At 51.1% G+C, this 26,697-nt stretch overlaps 1 protein-coding gene across 4 annotated transcripts; it reads right to left on the bottom strand.

The window, feature by feature from the left end:
- Positions 1–691: 691 nt before the first annotated feature.
- On the bottom strand, positions 692–26,697 carry LOC133352313 (outer dynein arm-docking complex subunit 1-like). Of its 4 annotated transcripts, none has more exons than XM_061567896.1 (15): positions 26,634–26,697; positions 17,943–18,016; positions 16,576–16,672; positions 13,925–14,114; positions 13,629–13,751; positions 13,132–13,245; positions 8,779–8,846; positions 6,890–7,071; positions 6,633–6,761; positions 6,443–6,525; positions 5,701–5,869; positions 4,429–4,592; positions 4,227–4,330; positions 1,917–2,010; positions 692–1,492 (listed from the first exon to the last, which is right to left on the bottom strand). In XM_061567896.1, the coding sequence occupies exons 2-15, from the start codon at positions 18,007–18,009 to the stop codon at positions 1,388–1,390; spliced, it is 1,689 nt and encodes a 562-aa protein (XP_061423880.1). In that variant the 5' UTR covers positions 18,010–18,016; positions 26,634–26,697; the 3' UTR covers positions 692–1,387. The 4 variants fall into 4 exon arrangements, with proteins under 4 accessions (XP_061423880.1, XP_061423878.1, XP_061423879.1 ...); XM_061567894.1 differs by having other exon boundaries at positions 16,576–16,675; positions 26,634–26,667; XM_061567895.1 differs by having other exon boundaries at positions 16,576–16,675; positions 17,943–18,019; positions 26,634–26,656.

The raw sequence follows: 26,697 nt of genomic DNA, 5'->3' as shown, positions 1-26,697 counted from the left end.
TACGAGTTGCGAAAGGGGTATCCTTCGGATCCAATGACCACTGTTGCGGTGCCTATGCCCGCCTTGTCTTATTGTCCCTAATTACCTACGTGACTCCACTCGGGTTTAGCCCAGAAAAGGTGTGAGCTGTGTCACCGCAGGTTTATATGTTCAATACAGACGTCCAGCCCACTCTTTTTGGATCAAGTTTTGAAGAATTTAAAAAATGTTTTTGTAAAAATAAAAATTGCACATCCAACAGCCACACTCTAATCCAGTGTTCTTCACTAATTTTCAGAGGGGGGCCACTTTCGCCGATAAGACAAAATCAGTGTAAGGGGCGCCACATATTTGAAAACATTGGGGTTTGACAGCATGCTGGGGTGTTTTCACATGTGTATTATTGTCGGGGGCCACCAGTGACCCGAGGGCTTTGCAATGAAGAACACTGCATTAATCTGATATGTATTACTGTACTTTTGTGGAAAACTGGAACCAAAATCTAATAAAGTTTTTAACTCTAAACATCTGGCAGTTCACCTGCATTGGTTCAAGCAAGACTGCTGATTACTCACTGAATGTCTAAACCGGTCCATATTGCTTCTGTTGAACCAATTCTGCCGGTATTATCCACTTCCAACAGACCGTGCAAGCCAATGAGACGTATGAAAAACACTTGTTATTTGGAGGCAAATATGGATATTAGACGTTATCTCTGATTATTTATTTCTGTAAGATTTATTGGATTAAGAATATTTGCAAAAACACTGCATAATCAATTATCACAGCAAGGCACAAAACAATCATTTAATCACCGTGATCTGACAATTTTAACAGAGAGTAATTTTAACTGCTGCTAATGCAGCATCAATCTAATTTATATCCCCATGGCACATTGTAGGCCTCTCGTGGCTGCAGAGGTCACATATTCCAATTACATACAACGCAAGGTGAAGTGACGGAGCAGTGGTTAGTGAACTGCACGATATACCTGGTAACCTGTGCTCAATTCCCAGCCAGAACAAACATTAGTGGCAAGTGACATCTGAACTGGTCCAAGTCCTCTTCCTTTTACCTACCTTCACCAAGCAGCATTGTTGTCGTATGGCCAAACAATCCCCACAACTGATAGTCACGGGCAAGCTTTATCCAGCAGTGGATCCACGAAAGGCTGCACATTATAATATACTCTCACATGCATGAGTCAATGCTTGGACCCAGAGCATAAGGATCGATTCCAATTATGGGATAGATGCACCGTCACACGATTATTAACTGACCAAACTGAACATTTCAACAGCGCCATCAAGAAAAGACCTCTAAAAAAATAACAGTGGAGTTGGGTGTATCAGCTCGGCCAGAGGAACCTGGGGCTGGAGCCCTTTCCCACTCTGCCGGGCCAAGGTTCTTAATGATGCTCCCTCCGCTCAGACATTGGAGCCCTTGTGTCGTGAGGTCCATCCTGCTCTAGCTGTGGCCTCCCCCCACCAGCCCTCTCCTCCCTGCGTAACACCTGCTCGCCACACAGACACACTTATTGTGGGGTACAACAAAGAGCCCCCATGTAGACTTCAGATTGTTTGGGGCAAGTGCTGTTAGCGAGCACCTATGAAGGCCAGCATGGCACACAAAGGGGTGGGTAACCAGCACAACGCCCGGCCGCCTTTGTCTCCACAGTGACGATGTTTAAATACCACATAAGGTACTTACTTGAGGCCGAGTCGACCTAGGGGAGGTCCAGGACCGGTTCAGATAATCGTTACTGGTGTTGGCCATGAGCAGGAACCAAACTCGGGTCACTAACCGCTACATTACCGCTCCCCATAGGGGCTTAAATAAACACGCACACACACACATTCACTGTGGTGCTTAACACACACAAAAACTCACTCGGAGACAAGACTTAGGGTGAAATAACAGAAAAGTGGAACACTCACCCCCCTGATGATCTTCTCGCGAAGTTCGGCTTGCGTGAGTGGGCGCTGCTCTTCCTCCAAAACCGATGACTCAGAGCCACTGTCCTGTTCCCCTCTACCATAACACAGCACCAATGTGGCGACGCGTGTGAGTGTGCGAGTGTGTGAATGAGAATCCTCTTTGTGAATGTGAGAGGGTGTGTGTGACTGAGTGTCCCTTGCCAGCCATGCCAAGAGGCTTGTGAAGCCCCAGTCTGGTTTCAGACTGGCATGGTCCTGCAAATATGTCATACAGTTGGTCCGTCTGCTACAGCAGAAGTATAGGGCATTTTAACAGGACCTACATCTCTGCTGTGTTAACCTGGTCAAGGTCAATAATACGATTAATAGGCCATGGATTTGGGATATTCATGTTTTCGGTAGTTAAATGGTGGGCAGGCCCGTGTAAATCTACATGACCAGTAGTCAGAGCAATTTCCTATTGTCTCTGTGCAAAAGGGATGTCCTCTGGTCCCTACACTATTGAACAGATTAATTTCCATATGGTACAGCAACAATGGGAGGCTGACTGATGTCCTGGTGAGGTCAAGGGATGGCTCCATACTGGTCAACCATGTTATGTATGGTGATGATGATCACTCTGAGAAGGAGTTAGACATGCTTTTGTTAAATTTGGTGCATGCAACAAATAGGTGGGGCCTTACCATAAGCCCCACCAAAAACAAAGCAAATATCAAATTTGTAATGGGGTAGTTGTGGAGAGTGGAGGAGTTCACATACCTAGCCAATGTGCTTATGACCAGCTCCGGTTTGGCAGCAGAGGTTTCACTTCCAATAAGTCAAGCGGCATTATCTTTTCATCGGCTCTGTGCAAATCTGTATGGAAGCTGCCTGAACTATCACCCCATAAGAAGCTATTGGTCTTTTTGGTAACAGTTATGCCCTCTCTTCACTAGATTTGCAAAACGTGGATGCCTTTAAAGGAACATCTGGACCGGCTTGCAACTTTCTGGCTGGCCTGTCTATAATCGATCCATCCTGAGTTAAATCAGACTGGATTGTGTGAGCTCACAGATCCTTGAAAAAGTGAGCTCCTTGAGCAGGTGAGGCTGTTTATCTGGGTCATGTAGCCTGCATGCCCAGCCATCGCATACCCCAGTAGCTTATGTTTGCTTGGAGAGAAGGGGATACATTTGCACAGTACAGGCTAGAAAAGAGGTGGGCTGAAGTGGTACAGGAGGATATGGAGCCCAATGGACTTGCCGATGATTTGTACTAGCAGTGTCAAGATCAGCCTCTATGGAGGAGCCTCGTGAAAGATGTTATTGGGCAGTTGGAGGCAGTCGCCCTCCAACAAAGTTGGCACAGTGGGGAGCACAGGTGGTGCATCTGCCGGGTCCCTTGACCTCCTGTCAGGGAGCCTTCAATACTTCCCGTGACCTGAAAGTGCACCTAGGCTGCCACAAGCGCTGTGGAGAGGTCGCCGCCACTTAGTGACGAATAGTAGCTGTTGTGTGTTGGAGAGCAATCGTATTGTGGTTAGCAAACTGAACAATGAACCTGGTGATTGGAGTAAGATTGCTGCTCATAGCCAACATCAGTGACAAATATGTTAACAAGTATTGGGCCTCTCCTAAGGTCGATTCATCCTTATATAATTACCAGGCACAGAATGTAAACCTCACCACTGGAGAATCAAAGGCGGACGTGTGTGTTGCTGGCCATCCACCCCCTCATGCGCCGTGCCAGCCATAATAGGTGATCGCTAGCAGCCCTCTTGCCCTAACAGTCTGTTAAAGGCTATATGGGGGTTTTTGTGTGTGTGTGTTAGTGGGCATGAATGAGTGTGAGGAGTTGGTGTTCTTACATCTATCACAGTGACAAATGAGGGTGTTGGATGGGTGTGAGGGGTTGGTTTCCCTCCCCTCTCCACCTTACATTAACTACCAAAAGAACACTCAAAAACATCACAGTAAGCGCATTCTGGAGGTTCTGTGGGCACACGTATCGATGACCCAGGGGACTGATACTGTCCCTCGTGTATCCTCACGAAACAATGGGCAATCACTGGGGCTAGCAAAGTAGGAATGTTTAATACTCGGTGGGAACTGTTTTTTTTCCTGTAACACGGTTTACTTTGTTATTGTACTTATTATGTTTTTTCTTTTTATAATTTTGGTGACCCAGGTTATTCGTGGATATGAGACTCTCCTACCCTCTTCAGCTTGCACTTGGTTACACAAAATAAATTCGAAACTTGAATTGACTCTCAGTAGGCTGCAGTAAAGGCAATGTGATTGTCTTAAGTGCTGCTGTGAGTGAGGGCCTGACCCAGGGGAAGGCAGCTGCACAGCGAGGCCAGGCACCGTTTCCAGCGGAGACCGTCCCAGAAGTACCAGTGCTCCATCTGGAGACTCAAACGGCTTGTCGTCATCCTGAGTGCCCAGCACAGACGGAGACGGGGCAGCATGTACACAGAGATAGAGACATCATCTTCCTCAAGAGAGACACCGGATACGTGTGCAGTGTCTACCTTAAGAGAGAGGTAGGACTGCACAGTCAGCAGATGGTTTGCTTTGTGCTCAATGTTGCCGAGGTAATGCATCACAGTGGAGTCTTGGATCCCGCCTGCTCCAGACAGCAGCTCCTCGATCTCCGATCGATCGCACTGCAGATTCGTGAAGAGCAGTTCCACCCCTGCACGACACGCTCAGCTGTGGGCCACTCAAAACCGCGAGTTTGTGTGCACGCAATGAAATGCTTAACATAACACACATTCCGAGGTTACACTTGCAAGTGAGACTATGCTTGTCTTTTGAGTCCCCACCTGCTTAAACAAAATAATTTAGATTCTTCAAATACTCAACGCTCATCTCTGGTAAGCCAACAGCTGTATATTACATACATCATACTGACATTGACGTCGTGAGAATTTTTTATAATGTTTTATTTTTATTATTTTATTATTTCCCTTCTACGTGACTTTACCAAAAGAACCAAGAAGATGAATCCTTGCAGTCACGAAAGCTTTAAATCGAAATTGCATTTATTTTTAAATCAATAGGACGCATACCAAAGTATACATCATTCCTAAAAGCAGACCTTGCACATAGGATACACTTGTAGTAATCTTTTACATCTTCTGGAATAAATATGTTTAGATCTGAGTTTTAAGTCAAATTAAGCTACATGTGATGGCCACTAAAGACAAACAATTCCATTTTGGAAAATGGTGACAAATTCAGCGTATCTGAATAGAAGCAAAAAATCGTGATTCTGATGAGTTGAGCTGTTTCTCCTGTTTCTCAGTGGAGCCCCGGTGAGAGTTCTAGCAGTAACGACTTCAGGGCGGAGCCCGAGGTCCCGCAGTCGGCATTGCGAGCAGTCCTCTTGTCTCCTTTCATTTGATGTTTCCATAGCCTTGATTAGATCCACATTTCCACTTTAATACGGTGTTTAAGCATGTTACTTCTAAAGCAGTTGTTGCTCAAGTCGTCCTCCTCCCAACCGGTCTCCGTAGACCACAAAAGGCAAACAGTAAATGAGTGGGAATGTAACAAGCTGGTAAATGTTAGTATATAAATTCTAAATTCTCATTCTCAAACGCTCTCTCATGGCCCCGTCGATTATGCTTCCGGTCCTTCACCGTGTATGCATCCATTTTTCCTGTAATGCTAACTCAAGCTGTGCAGTCAAATTTCCATTTGTATTTATTATGCGTTTGAACACCGCCCATAAATCACTTTAAACTTGTAAGGCGCCCCAGCGGGCAGCTCGTTCGGCGCGGCGTTTGCAGGAATCGCACCGTCCTTCAAGCGCTGCAGGGCCCGGGTGGCGAGCGCGTTCTGAGCCGCGTGACTATCCGTGAGCACCGCTGCTTTGCTCTGCCTCGTCTCCAGATCGCGGAGCTGCACCTGCCGGGCCTGCTCCAGCGACGCCTCCTGCTGCTCAAACTCCTGCATTGCTCTCACGATCTTTCACAAACACGAGGAGCTCCATGTAGCCTACGTGGACTGTTTGGGCAAGTGCTTTTAGTGAGTGCCTACGAGATCAGCGCAATGTACAAAAGGGTAATGTGGCCAACACCACACCCGGCATTTGTTGTTGGGAAGCACATTGAAAAATGTCCCCCCTTTTAAAATTCTACTAATATTTTCAACAACGCATAAAAAAAACAACAACCAGGATACATATAATCGACGGAAACAGAATAAAGAAATGGAACTCTCGGAGCCCTTAGCTGTGATGTAATAAACTATTGATAGTCAGGGGGCTCAGTGGTAGAGTGAGTGGCTTGCAAAGGGAAGGTTGTGAATTCAAGTTCTGGTTGGGGCTTGACTCAACCAATCGTTCCACCAGGGTCCATAAAACGAACACTACTTTATGGGTAAATCAACAGTGTCTTGCCTATGGAGAGGTTCACTCCCACCATAAGAACGTGGAATTTCTACCACTGACTCAGAGCTGTAAACAGGAGATGAGCACTACCGCAATGTTCATTTAACCAAAAAAATACTTTTTGAATACAATATTTCACACAAACTCACCTCTGCAATCTGATCCTGTAGATATTCTATTTCATTGTTCTGTTCGTTCACATAGTTGAAGAGTGCAAAGTTACGATCCTCCACTGCAACAAGAGGCATTGGTTTGGCATTGTGAACGTCAGTCTTTAGTCGTGCATCATCTGTGTTCATTTGGAAATAACCGAGTCTCAGCGACAGTGTGAACAATCACCCTCAATGAAGGCTCCCACGAGTGTGTCAAGGTCGTCCTCGTGTGTGATGGCATGGATCTGTTGGAAGGCGGCTTCGTACGACTCCACACTCTCCTGCACAAGCTCCCGCTGCCTTTTCTCAACCTCGTCTGTATGAATAGTAGGCGCGTGACAGGTCACATGACAGGTCGGGTGAAAAATCGTGTGACAGGCCTGCTGTAGAGATGTGAGAATTGAACATGGTGGGTGGGTGAGGATGCCGGCCGCTGTGCAAAACCTTTTCTGTACAGCGCTCCGGTCTCCAAGCTGACTCTCTCTTGCCCCTTGACTCCCATGAAATCGCGGAGTCGCCGCTCATGGTCGAGCAGGCGCTGCAGCTCCTTCATCTCGGTGGCGTACTGGGCGCCATCCTTGTCGGCCTTCTCCCTCAGCAGCGCCACTTTAGTGCGTGCCTCATCCCTGCTCGCGCATGTGCCACCATAGGCATCGCGCCACAACTCCCTCAGAGATGTCTCGCCAACCCGGGACAATCCGGCAGGTATATCTTCTACTGTGTATGCCTGTTCCCTCTCAACAACTCGCCTATGAGAGGCTGCATTACTTGTTTAAAAAATTCGAGTACTCATGCTTTTGATGGTTTCTAATTCTGTTAGCATACTGTCACAACCAATCAACTAGCAATCAACTCTCCATCTTAAACTGGATCACATGCATGATTGTGCTGATGACATCATGGCACCTATTTAAGAACCTGGACCAGGAAGCTCTTTCAAGGGAAAGCTGAGCTCTTAATAACATCTGATATTGCTGGATGTGATCTGCAGAGAAACGTTGTATAACAATTGCCAAAATTGTGCTTGCTTTTTTAAATGCTCGGATTTGCTGAAAAACCCAAATCAATTGACACATTTACCCATGTGACAACTTGATTTGACTGGCTCTGTCAGGTGGTGGAGGGTCTTGTTGAAAATTGGCCAAATAAACTAAAGGCCGACCTCACTTAGAGCTTAAGACACATTCATGGAGAAGTGAGTGGTAATTGAATCCTCGCGAAAAAGGGGGCATGATACCATTGTATATATTGTGATGCACTCCAGAAAACATTATTTCTTACGTATGAGCAATATATGAGGGCTTCATTGGGGTATAGGTAATCGTGCTAGTAATAATACAAATGGTAAACTTTATTATATTATGCAAATGTATTTACTATTATAATAGTATTATGTACAGTACTCACCAGTGCATCCTGCTGTGCTCCTACATGGCAGTGGTGGCAGACGAGGTTTGAGGAGCTACTGCCGGGAATATGTTTTTTTTTAAACTGGTAATCGTGGCCACGAATTGTGATGGTCGAATCGTGAGGGGGTGGGTTTCGGGTTGGCTCAAAGCGTACATCGCTCTCACTAGCTGAGTAAATGTAAAGATGGTTGTAGGTGCGTTTCCTTGGCGCTTGTGTGTTCTCACTCCTAGGTGCTTTTTAGATTTTTGGATTTTAATGTTTAAGTAAAATTTTTCTCCAGGAGAAAGAGCGCTATAATGAATCCGTGTTCTATGAAGTCGCGCTACACAAGGTCTTCCTGTAAAGAGGAATGAGCATACTGTATTGTATTTGTGATGTTTTGCCTATTTCAAGGAATGTATTTAACTTACAGTCACAAGAGCTTTGTTCGAGATATTTTACAAAAAAACTTTCAGAGTTGTGCAATTGCATTCTATTCCTGTATTTGTTTACGAACCGTGGTCTCCTATGACACAGATACCTATAGGCTCAATGGACTCTCACCCAGTTTTAAATAAAAGTAAATAAATGAGTGAATGCAATAAACTGGCACATACACACACAGACACTCTTCACCGGCCAGAGTTCACAGGCCAGGTCGCATTTGCAAATAAGCCCATCATCTCTCAAGGGTCCATAAATGGGTGCCATTTAATGGGGAAGTTAACAATGGTTATCCCATGGATGGACTTGCCCTTGTCATAGGAATTATGAATTTTAGCTTCCTGGATTAGGGTTGTAAGCAGGAGACGAGCACTAGCTGCATACTCATTTGAGCAGGAAATCACTTTTACTTTTGAGTGTGAAAGTACTGCCCACTGGGAGTTTATTGTTTTGACTTTTCACTCTTTCTCAGCTTGAAAAATCAGAATAAAACTTACTACCTGGAGTCATAAGCTGCCGTAGACGTGTCCATGACGATGTCCATCTCGCGGTGAGTGTCTTGCAGCTCCTGCACATACACACACAGCATGGGAAATACAAGCGAAAACCCTGGAAGAACAATTCTACCTTTGTTATTTTGGTCTATTTGTTTGTATTTGTAAATTTATTGAGAAGGCAAATTATATTGAGAAGCCTTTGCTAGTATTTTTAGCAGATGATGAAGAGGCATTTTATCACGTACCTCATAAGAGTATAGTTTGCAGATAACTACAAATAGGATTTATCTAGATATAATTCTTCCCAGATTTACACAGATGAGAGGTAGTGTTTTTTTTGCTGCACCTTCCTTGAAGAATCTGTCTTTATAATAAAAAAAATATCTGTCTTTAAGTTAAGTTTCAGGAGATTGGGACGTAACATTGGAAGCCACATATGGAATCTGAATTTGACTTTCATAGTCACATGTCTACCTGCCCTGCCTATGCAAGCAATACATTTTAGCCTCCAAACAGGTATCATTAAGTGGCGCATCAGCTCTGTTTTACAGCATCAAACACGCAGCACTGCAGTTACAAAGTAGGTGGTTTAATGCCATCAAGGGCATCATGTGAAAAAGTGTTCAGAGTATATGAAAGTTGGAATCGTCATGGCGCCCAAGCTCTCATTTTCGTCCCACATTTCTCAACTGTGAAGGACTTCCACTATTTCCTCACTCCAGCCACCGCTGAGACCCTTGTGTACGCCTTCATAACCTCCCTGCTCAACTACTGCAACTCTTTCCTCTACAGTCTACACCCTCCTCAAATCTTGCTCTTCCACACACCGGATGATTTACATTGCTGCTTCTGGACTTCTCACCAGCATCAGTAAATGAGACCCACATCACCCCAATACTCCGATCTCTCCACTGGCTCCCAATCCAATCCTGGATCAACTACAACTATGCTCAGCATCTTCAAGATTCTACATAGACACGTTCATGCCTATGTAGTGACATAAGAAGGGAGGAGCTGCTGGGGGCTCTGGGACTCTGGGCGGGCCAGGCGCTTAAGCCTCTTGGCGCCAGGCGCTGGGGGGGGGGGGGGGGGGGGCTGTGTGTGCTCTGTGGGATATCTGGGGGCGCACACGGCCCCACCCCTCGTTGGGAACTAGGCATAAAAGGGGAGCTCCCTGGACGATCAGGGCCAGTCGTAGCTCAAGACCCAAACCCAAGACCAGCCATCTGAGGACCCTGGGACACTGTGAGAGCCAGTGGTGGGACTCTGGAACTCCCGACTCTACAACCTTGTGAGGGCGAGTTCCAGAGCATAGCCAGAGTAGTGTATCTAGGCTGTGTACCTAGGCTGTGTACCTGGGAGTTGTTACAGAGTATCAGGACTGTTGGACTGTTGGTTGGATTGTAATAAAGAAGTTACCTCTACAAGTGTCTCCGGAACCCGTTACACCTACCACTACCCGCTTACCTCTACTGTTCGCCGTGAACTCTATTTTCTCTCATCCCAATCTACTCCCCTCCATGCACTCTCCCCTCCCATCACACTATACTATCTTGCACGTGTGATGCCGCCGCCGCGAAGCCGCTCGGCGGGCGCCCCATCTACGACCTCGCCACCACCAAGCGACGGGGCCGACCCCGCTTCCCCTGTGATGCCGCCACCGCGAAGCCGCTCGGCGGGCACCCCATCTACGACCTCGCCACCACCAAGCGACGGGGCCGACCCCGCTTCCCCCTCACCACCCCCTACATAAACACACCCTCACACATTTCCCCCCCATAGAGCTCCGAGGGGAGGTCACCTGGCCGGCAGGTTTTTACCCAAAAGCCCTCATAGGGATAATCTTCACGGTTTCCTGCGGCCAGGGAATTGGGCGACCTCCCCCGATGCTAATTCGCACCGCGGCGCTGTGACCTGGGTTGAGATTGCATGGTCACGGCGGGGGCTGTCCAGCCACCACGGTTGAAACGCACCCCCCACACAAACGTATCGGCAAGGCAGGCAGGGGTCCGCAGCCACGAACGAAGGGAGAAGCCAGGAGAGGGGCGGCTGATTGGCATAGTGGGTGGGCTCGGGGACCGCCGCCGCACAGCAGCCCACGGCGAGCCCTTTGTTACGGAAACCATGGCTGATTAGCATAGCAAAAGCGCACGTGGACCACCGCCGGCGCCGCAGTCAACGGCGGACCCATTGTTATGGAAACCGGGAATGCGGCTGAACGGGCGTGGCGACCTAATTGGCCGAGAAGGCCCTCGGGACGGCGTTCTTTGATGTAGGTAAAAGTTAAAAGGGGGGCGCAGACAGGTAGAGCGATTTCTTGCTCCGGAAGTCAGCGCCCGGGATGGTTCCCAGTGCGGCCACTCGAACGTCCGTGCGACGCGTCGAAGTGTGCGGAGAGAACGAGACCACCGGAGCGCCGTGTGCATCTAAACTGTGAGTAAGAGGAAAGAGAGTACTGGGATTGAGGCTAGAGAAACCAAAACCGCTTAGAGCCTATCAAATTAGATACATCGGGTACAGACCCTTGGGCGATAGTGTAGGCCTGCCTTGCCGATCCCTACTGACCCAACAGTGAATCACAGTCGGCCGATAATAAATCATTAATAACCCATCGCAGCCTCGTGTGGTTTGGACGAGCGGGTGAAAGCACGTGGTGCTGTGGGTGTGTGTGTACGCTTGTAACGTGGGTGGTCGGTGTTTCCACGGGTGCGCGCTCCGTCTGTCGCCGTGGAGACTTGTGAGGGCTCACACCCACCGTAAACACCTGTTCCACGGCCCCTTTGAACGAGCGCGTGTGCGAGCAACGTCATTCGCCCTCCGACCCCTGACACCCCGTTCAGAGCGTGTGATTGCTGCACGGGGCTGTGTGAGGGGAGGCGTCGCGTTTGATTGGCGGAGAGGCAACGCAGTGTTTACAGGCGTACGGGAGCCGGCGACGAGCCATGCCCCTCTCGCGAACTCGCGGAGGTGCGAACCAGGGAGGGGAGCCGTCGGGCGACAGCCCTTACCCCGCGAGCGATGAGCCCAGCGGTGGCAGCAGCTGTTCGCATACCAGCGAGGGGTCGGGAAACGGCGGGACCCCTGCAGTCGGTGCCCAGCAGGGAGAGACCTCGGGGGCCAGTGGCCCCAACACACGTGCTCACCTATCTCTTCTCTCTCATCTCCCTCTACACCCCCTGATGTACTCTCAGCTCTATGAACCAAATATTTCTATTGCAGCCCCCATCAACCTTTGTTTAGTGGGAGATCACTCCTGCTCCTCTACTGCTTCAGAATTCTAGAACTCCCTTCCTTCTGCTGCCCGTTCTGTTGACTCTCTCTGCCACAATTCAAGTCCAAGCTCAAGACTGATAGTGTATTTTTGCTCATAAAATATAAAAACCTCAGCAGAAAATGTAAAGTAATAGCATCTGAATTGAACTGTATATCATAGTAATTCACAAAAATAAAGAACCACATCAGGATTGAAGAAAGATGAGGGAGTGGGGGTCAGAGCAAGGAAACACAGGATAGAGCAGAGCAACAGTCCAGGACAAAGTAACTGGGGTCCAGAACCAATAATGAGCCACGTACACAGCTGGCACAGGCAGGACATAACTAATGTAAGCAAACAAACAAACATACCTTTCCTTTCCCCAGGAGGCCAGTGTCCCACTGTGTTGAGATGTGGTTGTTTTCACATGATAAATAAATCCACACTGTATTGCATTGTGAAAATAAACGTGCCTCAACGCCTCACGAGCCGGACAATATCATGTTTCTATCTCGCTGTCCTCGTGTGACTTCCAAGTAGCTGCAATGCGGCATGGCAGCCACTTGCAGTCACACGAGAGCTCATCACACTTTACTAAACGCAGCATTGCCACCTTTTCCACTGTAGACCAAGCCCAGACATATTTCTCTGTCATGCTTTGTCAATCAAAACCGTGCAATATACTGTAATAAAGGTAAACTCAATACAATTCAAACGCTGCCACCCAAACGCAGATACCAATTCCCAGACTGTCTGGGTCAAACCCGACTAGGTGGCAACCCTAATTGAATGGCACATCACTAACCTGAAAACCTCATCACAGATACGACTGTATACAATCAAATTACGTGCTTATTGTTATTGAAATAATGAATCTATTCACTTAATATCACTTCTTAAGCTCACGATTACATGCATTGAATTGCATTATCAGTAAACAGATGTTATTTAAAGAATCATATTCGTGGTAAATGATTCACATTTCCCATGCAGTCATTAGAGGTGCAATGCGAGAAACTCTAAAAGCTCCCATCAATTCTAAAATCAAATTGAGGCAAATAATCGAATCACCAGGGTAGTGGTGTCCAACATTGTGTTCATACCTTTAGCAGTTTCCTGTAGATATTTTCAAAGTGCTCACGCTCCACTCTCAGGCTCTCAATGTCTTCTCGCAATCTTGCATTTTGGGTCAGCTGCACGTTAAACTTGCTCAGCGCCTGCAAATACAGGTGTGGGCGCATTTAGCAACAATGCATCTCTACTCATAAACATCCCACTCGACTTGAAATTGCCTGTGCTTTGTCTTTTAATAGTTTAACCTATCATATGATGCGATTGGCCAACAGTGATTGATGTAACCCGTTATGTGATGCTCTGAGCTCTCAATGATTTGTGACCATGTCATTGGGAATAGGAAGGATATTGTCTCAACCCCATGATGAAGGTAGTGTGACATAAAATTTCGCTACCAAATCTTGTCAGGATAAAAAAGGTTTAAAGGTGGCTTTACCAGCTTCTTTACTGCCCGGAAGCACAATTTATCACGCAAAAACACATTTTCACAGCACATCGAGAGTGCTGGACGTGTTGTGCGACGTACCGTGTCGAGTCGATTTTCCAGCACATGCGTGTACTTGTGCGTCCGTGTCACGTGTGTGCGTGTGCCAGAGGAGCCCCCTGACTTTCTCCTCTCCGCTTCCATCTTCCGTTCCATTTGTTTCACCTGATACCGCCAAGCACGCACACGTGGGACACGCACACCCACCATGTGCACAATTCAAACCAACTGTTCACCTGTCCCTTCACACTTAATACAGTCTCGATTGAACTGTACACCAGTCAGTGGAGTGACGAGCTTTAATGCTTTGAGGCTGCGAGTCTGTGAGCAATCCCTGCCTGTACATCGAGCTCGTCCAGCCTGCGTCTCTCTTGGCTGATATCACTCTCCAGCGCCTCGCGCAGCTCCAACATGGCTCGCAGGTTCTCCGCGCACTCCTGGTCCCGCATTCTCATGCTTTTGCGCTCCGATAGACGGACGCTCTGCATCAGATCCTCCTTTTCCTTCTCCAGCTTGAAGATCTCGGACCTGTCGGGCCAACACAACCACATGTTATCTGCCTCGCCTAGTATACATGAGGCCGTGGGTTCGATCCCGACCCTTACGCCTGCTGTATATTTGGAGTTTGCATGTACTACCTGAAGTCGCATGGCTTTTTCTCCAGGTGCTCCGGGTTTTCCCCCCTCATTTACAGTGAGGGAAGAAAGTATTTGATCCCCTGCTGATTTTATACGTTTGCCCACTGACAAAGAAATGATCAGTCTATAATTTTAATGGTAGGTTTATTTGAACAGAGAGACAGAATAACAACAAAATCCAGAAAAACGCATGTCAAAAATGTTATAAATTGATTGGCATTTTAATGAGGGACATAAGTATTTGACCCCCTCGCAATCAGAAAGATTTCTGGCTCCCAGGTGTCTTTTATACAGGTAACAAGCTGAGATTAGGAGCACTCCCTTTAAGAGTGTGCTCCTAATCTCAGCTCGTTACCTGTATAAAAGACACCTGCTCACAGAAGCAAGCAATCAATCAGATTCCAAACTCTCCACCATGGCCAAGACCAAAGAGCTCTCCTAGGATGTCAGGGACAAGATTGTAGACCTACACAAGGCTGGAATGGGCTACAAGACCATCGCCAAGCAGCTTGGTGAGACGGTGACAACAGTTGGTGCGATTATTCGCAAATGGAAGAAACACAAAAGAACTGTCAATCTCCCTCGGCCTGGGGCTCCATGCAAGATCTCACCTCGTGGATCTGCAATGATCATGAGAACGGTGAGGAATCAACCCAGAACTACACAGGAGGATTTTGTCAATGATCTCAAGGCAGCTGGGACCATAATCACCAAGAAAACAGTTGGTAACACACTACGCCGTGAAGGACTGAAATCCTACAGCGCCCGCAAGGTCCCCCTGCTCAAGAAAGCACATATACATGCCCGTCTGAAGTTTTCCAATGAACATCTGAATGATTCAGAGGACAACTGGGTGAAAGTGTTGTGGTCAGATGAGACCAAAATGGAGCTCTTTGGCATCAACTCAACTCTCCGTGTTTGGAGGAGGAGGAATGCTGCCTATGACCCCAAGAACACCATCCCCACCGTCAAACATGGAGGTGGAAACATTATGCTTTGGGGGTGTTTTTCTGCTAAGGGGACAGGACAACTTCACCGCATCAAAGGGACGATGGACGGGGCCATGTACCGTCAAATCTTTGGTGAGAACCTCCTTCCCTCAGCCAGGGCATTGAAAATGGGTCGTGGATGGGTATTCCATCATGACAATGACCCAAAACACACGGCCAAGGCAACAAAGGAGTGGCTCAGGAAGCAGCACATTAAGGTCCTGGAGTGGCCTAGCCAGTCTCCAGACCATAATCCCATAGAAAATCTGTGGAGCGAGCTGAAGGTTCGAGTTTCCAAACGTCAGCCTTGAAACCTTAATGACTTGGAGAAGATCTTTAAAGAGAAGTGGAACAAAATCCCTCCTGAGATGTGTGCAAACCTGGTGGCCAACTACAAGAAACGTCTGACCTCTGTGATGGCCAACAAGGGTTTTGCCACCAAGTACTAAGTCATGTTTTGCAGAGGGGTCAAATACTTATTTCCCTCATTAAAATGCAAATCAATTTATAACATTTTTGACATGCGTTTTTCTGGATTTTGTTGTTGTTATTCTGTCTCTCACTGTTCACATAAACCTACCATTAAAATTATAGACTGATCATTTCTTTGTCAGTGGGCAACCGTACAAAATCAGCAGGGGATCAAATATATTTTTCCCTCACTGTAGAAACATGTGTTGAGAGTATTTGGCTGCTATACATTTCCACATAAGCCACTTCGTTGAGCTATCATTGTGGCCAGGTCGCCTCTGAAAAATAGTTATACAGTAAAACCTTGGATTGCGAGTAACTTGGTCTGCGAGTGTTTTGCAAGACGAGTAAATTTTTTAAATAAATATTAATTTGATAAACGAGCGAGGTCTTGCAATACGAGTAGTACGTATACGCTTTGTCTGCCGAGCGTCACGTGATCACAACTGATATACGAGTACTATGATATACGAGTGCTTTGGATTACAAACATGTTTCCGGAACGAATTATGCTCGCAATCCAATGTTTTACTGTATAGCTCAGTAGGCTTTACCTGGGAAAATAAAAATAGCTTAATAGTTTAGCTTACCAAAAAAAATGTTGGCTTTCAGTGGGCAAATATATTTAATAGAGAGAGCAAGTCAACGATCATGCCGCCTCACTGCCTTCTGCATGTCACAAAGGGATAGATACTGGAGAGAGCACAATGGTGTAAAGACAGAGAAAGGGGAATGCAAGCGGCTCATCATACATCCACTGAACACGGGGGACATAGCCACACCACACCAGTGCTTTGTTAAGGTAATTTTAGTAAGGCGGGCACTCAAAGCCTTCACATTGTCAGCATGATCGTAGCATTTTTTTAGAGATAGGTAGAAGGGCTACATTACATCTGCCTGCGGATAAGATCCTGGGACTCCATGTTGTACGTTTGCCGGTCGCCCTCGATGATGCGGCACTGCCGCTGGAGCTTGCTCAGTTCCCCTTCTGCTGTGGAATATACAAAAACGTTGAAGCAAGATGGTGAAATGCTCCCACATGGAACTCTCAGCCATTTGATCCCATGCGAAACAAAGCAACTCGGCTTCGTCAGTTAACTTGCGACAGTGTCACATTACAGAGCCATTAAACTCAATGACGGCCCAGGTTTTTAGTCATTGACACAGTAGAGGCTGGGAGGCCCAAACCCCGACCCTCCTCTTGCACCTGGGCACCCTGACCCAGACAAGCCCAGGCAGGGGATCAAAGCAAGAAAATGTGCATTCTTCAGCCTATTAATTAACAACCAAGCAGACAAGAGATTATGGTGAATACTGTATTAAAAAATATTTGCAAAGTAATTGAAGATGAGTTCTTAACTTTTACAAAGACAAATTATCATATTGTTTTGCAGCATCTCGATATCATCAGATGCACATATAAAATGTAACGACGTTGGATACAGCATTGTAATGATGACCACGTGACTCCACCCAGTCAAACAAAGACCGTGGTTTGTTAAACAAAAGCAATCTAAATGATTTTGAATGAACATAGACAGAAGCAGAACTAATCAATAACATCACATGAACACTTCACCCTGTAACTTAAGGTTACTACTGTCACATGACTGCTCGGACAGGAAAGGTGATATCCACACGTTAGAAATCCCAAACACACTTCAAGGCTGTATCCTTCCCAGTGAATGTGGCGAGCTCCAGAACAATGGACATGACTGAGATGTCTCCGTTTTATTTGCTTCAATGAAGGGATTGAGTACTGCCTCCACAGATTATTGTCCATTCATATACCAAATTCTCCTTTGATCACAGACCTCCCTTGAGTTGTGTTTTCACTGAACCAGTTCTTGCCAGTTCCCACATATCTAGCTTTCAGCTGATAAGGGGTGAAGGGATAGGGTACCTAAGTCTGCTTTTGTCCTCCACTGCAGGGACAGTTGAACCAGGTGATTAACAAAAGAGATCGGGTGAGTCTGATTTTCAAGAGTGATTTGGGGCATGAGTCTGGAAAGCAGGTGGCGATGATTAAAATGTGTGATCCCAATTGAGTAATTTGGGGGTCAATTTAACAAATGTGGACGCAATGACCTGCTCTTGCGAATGACACGAGCAGACGGTGCGTGTAGCAATACTCATGGCGGCCGCTGGATTCGAACCGTAAACCTTCTACAACGAGCGGCGAACGCGCTATCGTTGGGCCGCGTCACCTCCAGTAGCGAGGCCCTTGTAAGGCCATACGTGCGGCGGGATGAGATTACCCAGGCCATCGAGATCCACGTCACTCATGTCGGACAGCGGGCTGCGTGCAGAGCGGCCCCGAGGCATCCTGCTCCTGCTGTGCGAGACGCTTCTCCATCACCATCACACGACGTGTTTAGAATATACATAGACGAAGATCCCCCGTTTATCCTTAACAGACTGTTGGGGGTAGGTGCTGTAAGCGAGCACCTATTGAAGGCCAGCACGGCACACGAGGGGTTGGGTGGCCAACACCACGCCCGGCCGCCTTTGTCTTCCTGGTGGCTATGTTTGCACACCGTACCAGGTACTTATTTGAGGCTGAGTCGATTTAGGGGAGGCGCAGGACCGGTTCAGATAATCGTCACTGGTGGTGGCCGTGAGCAAGAATCGAACTCGGGTCGCCGGGCAACATCATCACATCCGTGTAAGAACAGAACTCCGCTATCACCACACAGCCTCACCACCATCACCATACAGCCTCACCACCATCACCACGCAGCCTCACCACCATCACCACGCAGCCTCACCACCATCACCACGCAGCCTCACCACCATCACCACGCAGCCTCACCACCATCACCACGCAGCCTCACCACCATCACCAGACAGCCTCACCACCATCACCACACAGCCTCACCACCATCACCACGCAGCCTCACCACCATCACCACGCAGCCTCACCACCATCACCACGCAGCCTCACCACCATCACCAGACAGCCTCACCACCATCACCACGCAGCCTCACCAACATCACCAGACAGCCTCACCACCATCACCACACAGCCTCACCACCATCACCACGCAGCCTCACCACCATCACCACACAGCCTCACCACCATCACCACGCAGCCTCACCACCATCACCACACAGCCTCACCACCATCACCACGCAGCCTCACCACCATCACCACGCAGCCTCACCATCATCACCACGCAGCCTCACCATCATCACCAGACAGCCTCACCACCATCACCAGACAGCCTCACCACCATCACCACACAGCCTCACCACCATCACCACGCAGCCTCACCACCATCACCACACAGCCTCACCACCATCACCACGCAGCCTCACCACCATCACCACACAGCCTCACCACCATCACCACGCAGCCTCACCACCATCACCACGCAGCCTCACCATCATCACCACGCAGCCTCACCATCATCACCAGACAGCCTCACCACCATCACCAGACAGCCTCACCACCATCACCACACAGCCTCACCACCATCACCACGCAGCCTCACCACCATCACCACACAGCCTCACCATCATCACCACGCAGCCTCACCACCATCACCACACAGCCTCACCACCATCACCACACAGCCTCACCACCATCACCACGCAGCCTCACCACCATCACCACGCAGCCTCACCACCATCACCACGCAGCCTCACCATCATCACCAGACAGCCTCACCACCATCATCACACAGCCTCACCACCATCACCACGCAGCCTCACCATCATCACCACGCAGCCTCACCACCATCACCACACAGCCTCACCACCATCACCACGCAGCCTCACCACCATCACCAGACAGCCTCACCACCATCACCACACAGCCTCACCATCATCACCACGCAGCCTCACCACCATCACCAGACAGCCTCACCACCATCTCCACACAGCCTCACCACCATCACCACACAGCCTCACCACCATCACCAGACAGCCTCACCACCATCACCACGCAGCCTCACCACCATCACCAGTCAGCCTCACCACCATCACCACACAGCCTCACCACCATCACCACACAGCCTCACCACCATCACCACGCAGCCTCACCACCATCACCACCCAGCCTCACCATCATCACCACGCAGCCTCACCATCATCACCAGACAGCCTCACCACCATCACCAGACAGCCTCACCACCATCACCACACAGCCTCACCACCATCACCACGCAGCCTCACCACCATCACCACACAGCCTCACCATCATCACCACGCAGCCTCACCACCATCACCACACAGCCTCACCACCATCACCACACAGCCTCACCACCATCACCACGCAGCCTCACCACCATCACCACGCAGCCTCACCACCATCACCACGCAGCCTCACCATCATCACCAGACAGCCTCACCACCATCACCACACAGCCTCACCACCATCACCACGCAGCCTCACCATCATCACCACGCAGCCTCACCACCATCACCACACAGCCTCACCACCATCACCACGCAGCCTCACCACCATCACCAGACAGCCTCACCACCATCACCACACAGCCTCACCATCATCACCACGCAGCCTCACCACCATCACCAGACAGCCTCACCACCATCTCCACACAGCCTCACCACCATCACCACACAGCCTCACCACCATCACCAGACAGCCTCACCACCATCACCACGCAGCCTCACCACCATCACCAGTCAGCCTCACCACCATCACCACACAGCCTCACCACCATCACCACACAGCCTCACCACCATCACCACGCAGCCTCACCACCATCACCACACAGCCTCACCACCATCACCATACAGCCTCACCACCATCACCACGCAGCCTCACCACCATCACCACGCAGCCTCACCACCATCACCACGCAGCCTCACCACCATCACCACGCAGCCTCACCACCATCACCACGCAGCCTCACCACCATCACCACACAGCCTCACCACCATCACCAGACAGCCTCACCACCATCACCACACAGCCTCACCACCATCACCACGCAGCCTCACCACCATCACCACGCAGCCTCACCACCATCACCACGCAGCCTCACCACCATCACCAGACAGCCTCACCACCATCACCACGCAGCCTCACCACCATCACCAGACAGCCTCACCACCATCACCACACAGCCTCACCACCATCACCACGCAGCCTCACCACCATCACCACACAGCCTCACCACCATCACCACGCAGCCTCACCACCATCACCACACAGCCTCACCACCATCACCACGCAGCCTCACCATCATCACCACGCAGCCTCACCATCATCACCAGACAGCCTCACCACCATCACCAGACAGCCTCACCACCATCACCACACAGCCTCACCACCATCACCACGCAGCCTCACCACCATCACCACACAGCCTCACCACCATCACCACGCAGCCTCACCACCATCACCACACAGCCTCACCACCATCACCACGCAGCCTCACCACCATCACCACGCAGCCTCACCATCATCACCACGCAGCCTCACCATCATCACCAGACAGCCTCACCACCATCACCAGACAGCCTCACCACCATCACCACACAGCCTCACCACCATCACCACGCAGCCTCACCACCATCACCACACAGCCTCACCATCATCACCACGCAGCCTCACCACCATCACCACACAGCCTCACCACCATCACCACACAGCCTCACCACCATCACCACGCAGCCTCACCACCATCACCACGCAGCCTCACCACCATCACCACGCAGCCTCACCATCATCACCAGACAGCCTCACCACCATCATCACACAGCCTCACCACCATCACCACGCAGCCTCACCATCATCACCACGCAGCCTCACCACCATCACCACACAGCCTCACCACCATCACCACGCAGCCTCACCACCATCACCAGACAGCCTCACCACCATCACCACACAGCCTCACCATCATCACCACGCAGCCTCACCACCATCACCAGACAGCCTCACCACCATCTCCACACAGCCTCACCACCATCACCACACAGCCTCACCACCATCACCAGACAGCCTCACCACCATCACCACGCAGCCTCACCACCATCACCAGTCAGCCTCACCACCATCACCACACAGCCTCACCACCATCACCACACAGCCTCACCACCATCACCACGCAGCCTCACCACCATCACCACCCAGCCTCACCATCATCACCACGCAGCCTCACCATCATCACCAGACAGCCTCACCACCATCACCAGACAGCCTCACCACCATCACCACACAGCCTCACCACCATCACCACGCAGCCTCACCACCATCACCACACAGCCTCACTATCATCACCACGCAGCCTCACCACCATCACCACACAGCCTCACCACCATCACCACACAGCCTCACCACCATCACCACGCAGCCTCACCACCATCACCACGCAGCCTCACCACCATCACCACGCAGCCTCACCATCATCACCAGACAGCCTCACCACCATCACCACACAGCCTCACCACCATCACCACGCAGCCTCACCATCATCACCACGCAGCCTCACCACCATCACCACACAGCCTCACCACCATCACCACGCAGCCTCACCACCATCACCAGACAGCCTCACCACCATCACCACACAGCCTCACCATCATCACCACGCAGCCTCACCACCATCACCAGACAGCCTCACCACCATCTCCACACAGCCTCACCACCATCACCACACAGCCTCACCACCATCACCAGACAGCCTCACCACCATCACCACGCAGCCTCACCACCATCACCAGTCAGCCTCACCACCATCACCACACAGCCTCACCACCATCACCACACAGCCTCACCACCATCACCACGCAGCCTCACCACCATCACCACACAGCCTCACCACCATCACCATACAGCCTCACCACCATCACCACGCAGCCTCACCACCATCACCACGCAGCCTCACCACCATCACCACGCAGCCTCACCACCATCACCACGCAGCCTCACCACCATCACCACACAGTTTCACCACCATCACCAGACAGCCTCACCACCATCACCACACAGCCTCACCACCATCACCACGCAGCCTCACCACCATCACCACGCAGCCTCACCACCATCACCACGCAGCCTCACCACCATCACCAGACAGCCTCACCACCATCACCACGCAGCCTCACCACCATCACCAGACAGCCTCACCACCATCACCACACAGCCTCACCACCATCACCACGCAGCCTCACCACCATCACCACACAGCCTCACCACCATCACCACGCAGCCTCACCACCATCACCACACAGCCTCACCACCATCACCACGCAGCCTCACCACCATCACCACGCAGCCTCACCATCATCACCACGCAGCCTCACCATCATCACCAGACAGCCTCACCACCATCACCAGACAGCCTCACCACCATCACCACACAGCCTCACCACCATCACCACGCAGCCTCACCACCATCACCACACAGCCTCACCACCATCACCACGCAGCCTCACCACCATCACCACACAGCCTCACCACCATCACCACGCAGCCTCACCACCATCACCACGCAGCCTCACCATCATCACCACGCAGCCTCACCATCATCACCAGACAGCCTCACCACCATCACCAGACAGCCTCACCACCATCACCACACAGCCTCACCACCATCACCACGCAGCCTCACCACCATCACCACACAGCCTCACCATCATCACCACGCAGCCTCACCACCATCACCACACAGCCTCACCACCATCACCACACAGCCTCACCACCATCACCACGCAGCCTCACCACCATCACCACGCAGCCTCACCACCATCACCACGCAGCCTCACCATCATCACCAGACAGCCTCACCACCATCATCACACAGCCTCACCACCATCACCACGCAGCCTCACCATCATCACCACGCAGCCTCACCACCATCACCACACAGCCTCACCACCATCACCACGCAGCCTCACCACCATCACCAGACAGCCTCACCACCATCACCACACAGCCTCACCATCATCACCACGCAGCCTCACCACCATCACCAGACAGCCTCACCACCATCTCCACACAGCCTCACCACCATCACCACACAGCCTCACCACCATCACCAGACAGCCTCACCACCATCACCACGCAGCCTCACCACCATCACCAGTCAGCCTCACCACCATCACCACACAGCCTCACCACCATCACCACACAGCCTCACCACCATCACCACGCAGCCTCACCACCATCACCACGCAGCCTCACCATCATCACCACGCAGCCTCACCATCATCACCAGACAGCCTCACCACCATCACCAGACAGCCTCACCACCATCACCACACAGCCTCACCACCATCACCACGCAGCCTCACCACCATCACCACACAGCCTCACCACCATCACCACGCAGCCTCACCATCATCACCAGACAGCCTCACCACCATCACCACACAGCCTCACCACCATCACCACGCAGCCTCACCATCATCACCACGCAGCCTCACCACCATCACCACACAGCCTCACCACCATCACCACGCAGCCTCACCACCATCACCAGACAGCCTCACCACCATCACCACACAGCCTCACCATCATCACCACGCAGCCTCACCACCATCACCAGACAGCCTCACCACCATCTCCACACAGCCTCACCACCATCACCACACAGCCTCACCACCATCACCAGACAGCCTCACCACCATCACCACGCAGCCTCACCACCATCACCAGTCAGCCTCACCACCATCACCACACAGCCTCACCACCATCACCACACAGCCTCACCACCATCACCACGCAGCCTCACCACCATCACCACGCAGCCTCACCACCATCACCACGCAGCCTCACCATCATCACCAGACAGCCTCACCACCATCACCACACAGCCTCACCACCATCACCAGACAGCCTCACCACCATCACCACACAGCCTCACCACCATGCCTCACCACCATCACCATCACACCACAGGTGCGATAGGGTTAGCAGTGAGAGTATGAGCAGTGAGTGGCAAGAGTGAGGGGAGGATTGTGAGGAGTGTGAGAAGGGAGTGTGAGGAGTGTGAGAAGGGAGTGTGAGGAGCGAGTGTGAGGAGTGTGAGAAGCAAGTGTGAGGAGTGTGAGGAGGGAGTGTGAGGAGTGAGTGTGAGGAGGGAGTGTGAGGAGGGAGTGTGAGGAGTGAGTGAGGAGGGAGTGTGAGGAGTGAGTGTGAGGAGGGAGTGTGAGGAGTGAGTGTGAGGAGTGTGAGGAGGGAGTGTGAGGAGTGAGTGAGGAGGGAGTGAGGAGGGAGTGAGGAGGGAGTGAGGAGGGAGTGTGAGGAGTGAGTGTGGAGGGAGTGTGAGGAGGGAGTGTGAGGAGTGAGTGAGGAGGAAGTGTGAGGAGGGAGTGTGAGGAGTGTGAGGAGGGAGTGAGGAGGGAGTGAGGAGGGAGTGTGAGGAGGGAGTGTGAGGAGTGTGAGGAGGGAGTGTGAGGAGGGAGTGTGAGGAGGGAGTGAGGAGGGAGTGTGAGGAGTGAGTGAGGAGGGAGTGTGAGGAGTGAGTGAGGAGGGAGTGTGAGGAGGGAGTGAGGAGGGAGTGAGGAGGGAGTGTGAGGAGGGAGTGTGAGGAGTGTGAGGAGGGAGTGAGGAGGGAGTGTGAGGAGGGAGTGTGATGAGTGAGTGAGGAGGGAGTGTGAGGATTGAGGAGGGAGTGTGAGGAGGGAGTGTGAGAAGTGTGTGAGGAGGGAGTGTGAGGAGTGAGTGAGGAGGGAGTGTGAGGAGTGAGTGTGAGGAGTGAGTGAGGAGGGAGTGTGAGGAGTGAGTGAGGAGGGAGTGTGAGGAGTGAGTGTGAGGAGGGAGTGTGAGGAGTGAGTGAGGAGGGAGTGTGAGGAGTGAGTGTGAGGAGGGAGTGTGAGGAGTGTGAGGAGGGAGTGAGGAGGGAGTGTGAGGAGGGAGTGTGAGGAGTGAGTGAGGAGGGAGTGTGAGGAGCGAGTGTGAGGAGGGAGTGAGGAGGGAGTGTGAGGAGTGAGTGAGGAGGGAGTGTGAGGAGGGAGTGAGGAGTGAGTGAGGAGGGAGTGTGAGGAGTGAGTGTGAGGAGGGAGTGTGAGGAGTGAGTGTGAGGAGTGAGTGAGGAGGGAGTGTGAGGAGTGAGTGTGAGGAGTGAGTGAGGAGGGAGTGTGAGGAGTGAGTGAGGAGGGAGTGTGAGGAGGGAGTGTGAGGAGTGAGTGAGGAGTGAGTGTGAGGAGTGAGTGAGGAGGGAGTGTGAGGAGTGAGTGTGAGGAGTGAGTGAGGAGGGAGTGTGAGGAGGGAGTGTGAGGAGCGAGTGAGGAGTGAGTGAGGAGTGAGTGAGGAGTGAGGAGGGAATGTGAGGAGTGAGTGAGGAGTGAGTGAGGAGGGAGTGTGAGGAGTGAGTGAGGAGGGAGTGTGAGGAGTGAGTGTGAGGAGTGAGTGAGGAGGGAGTGTGAGGAGGGAGTGTGAGGAGCGAGTGAGGAGTGAGTGAGGAGTGAGTGAGGAGTGAGGAGGGAATGTGAGGAGTGAGTGAGGAGTGAGTGAGGAGGGAGTGTGAGGAGGGAGTGTGAGGAGTGAGTGAGGAGGGAGTGTGAGGAGGGAGTGAGGAGTGAGTGAGGAGGGAGTGTGAGGAGTGAGTGTGAGGAGGGAGTGTGAGGAGTGAGTGTGAGGAGTGAGTGAGGAGGGAGTGTGAGGAGTGAGTGTGAGGAGTGAGTGAGGAGGGAGTGTGAGGAGTGAGTGAGGAGGGAGTGTGAGGAGGGAGTGTGAGGAGTGAGTGAGGAGTGAGTGTGAGGAGTGAGTGAGGAGGGAGTGTGAGGAGTGAGTGTGAGGAGTGAGTGAGGAGGGAGTGTGAGGAGGGAGTGTGAGGAGCGAGTGAGGAGTGAGTGAGGAGTGAGTGAGGAGTGAGGAGGGAATGTGAGGAGTGAGTGAGGAGTGAGTGAGGAGGGAGTGTGAGGAGTGAGTGAGGAGGGAGTGTGAGGAGTGAGTGAGGAGGGAGTGTGAGGAGTGAGTGAGGAGTGAGTGAGGAAGGAGTGTGAGGAGCGAGTGAGGAGCGTGAGTTGACCTGTTTGCTTCTCTCCCCGTCTCGTTGCTATGGTGACGTCACCCGCATTGCCCCGCGCGTCGAC

Source organism: Lethenteron reissneri, chromosome 40, assembly GCF_015708825.2.
Source record: "Lethenteron reissneri isolate LAM-NWPU_2019-01 chromosome 40, ASM1570882v1, whole genome shotgun sequence".
NCBI classification, from domain to species: Eukaryota; Metazoa; Chordata; class Hyperoartia; order Petromyzontiformes; family Petromyzontidae; genus Lethenteron; species Lethenteron reissneri.
Note: the sequence above shows the minus strand (reverse complement) of the source record. Positions and strands in the feature narration are given on the sequence as shown.

Bases quoted from the DNA above. Each gene is read 5' to 3' on its own strand.
- LOC133352313 (XM_061567894.1), bottom strand. From the start codon at position 18,009: ATGCCTCGGGGCCGCTCTGCACGCAGCCCGCTGTCCGACATGAGTGAC. The intron at 7,072-8,778 runs GTAGTAAGTTTT...ATGCGCGAGCAG, and splicing joins ACGGCAGCTTATGACTCCAG to GGATGAGGCACGCACTAAAG. The intron at 4,593-5,700 runs GTGCGATTCCTG...CGTGTCGTGCAG, and splicing joins CCTGCAGCGCTTGAAGGACG to GGGTGGAACTGCTCTTCACG.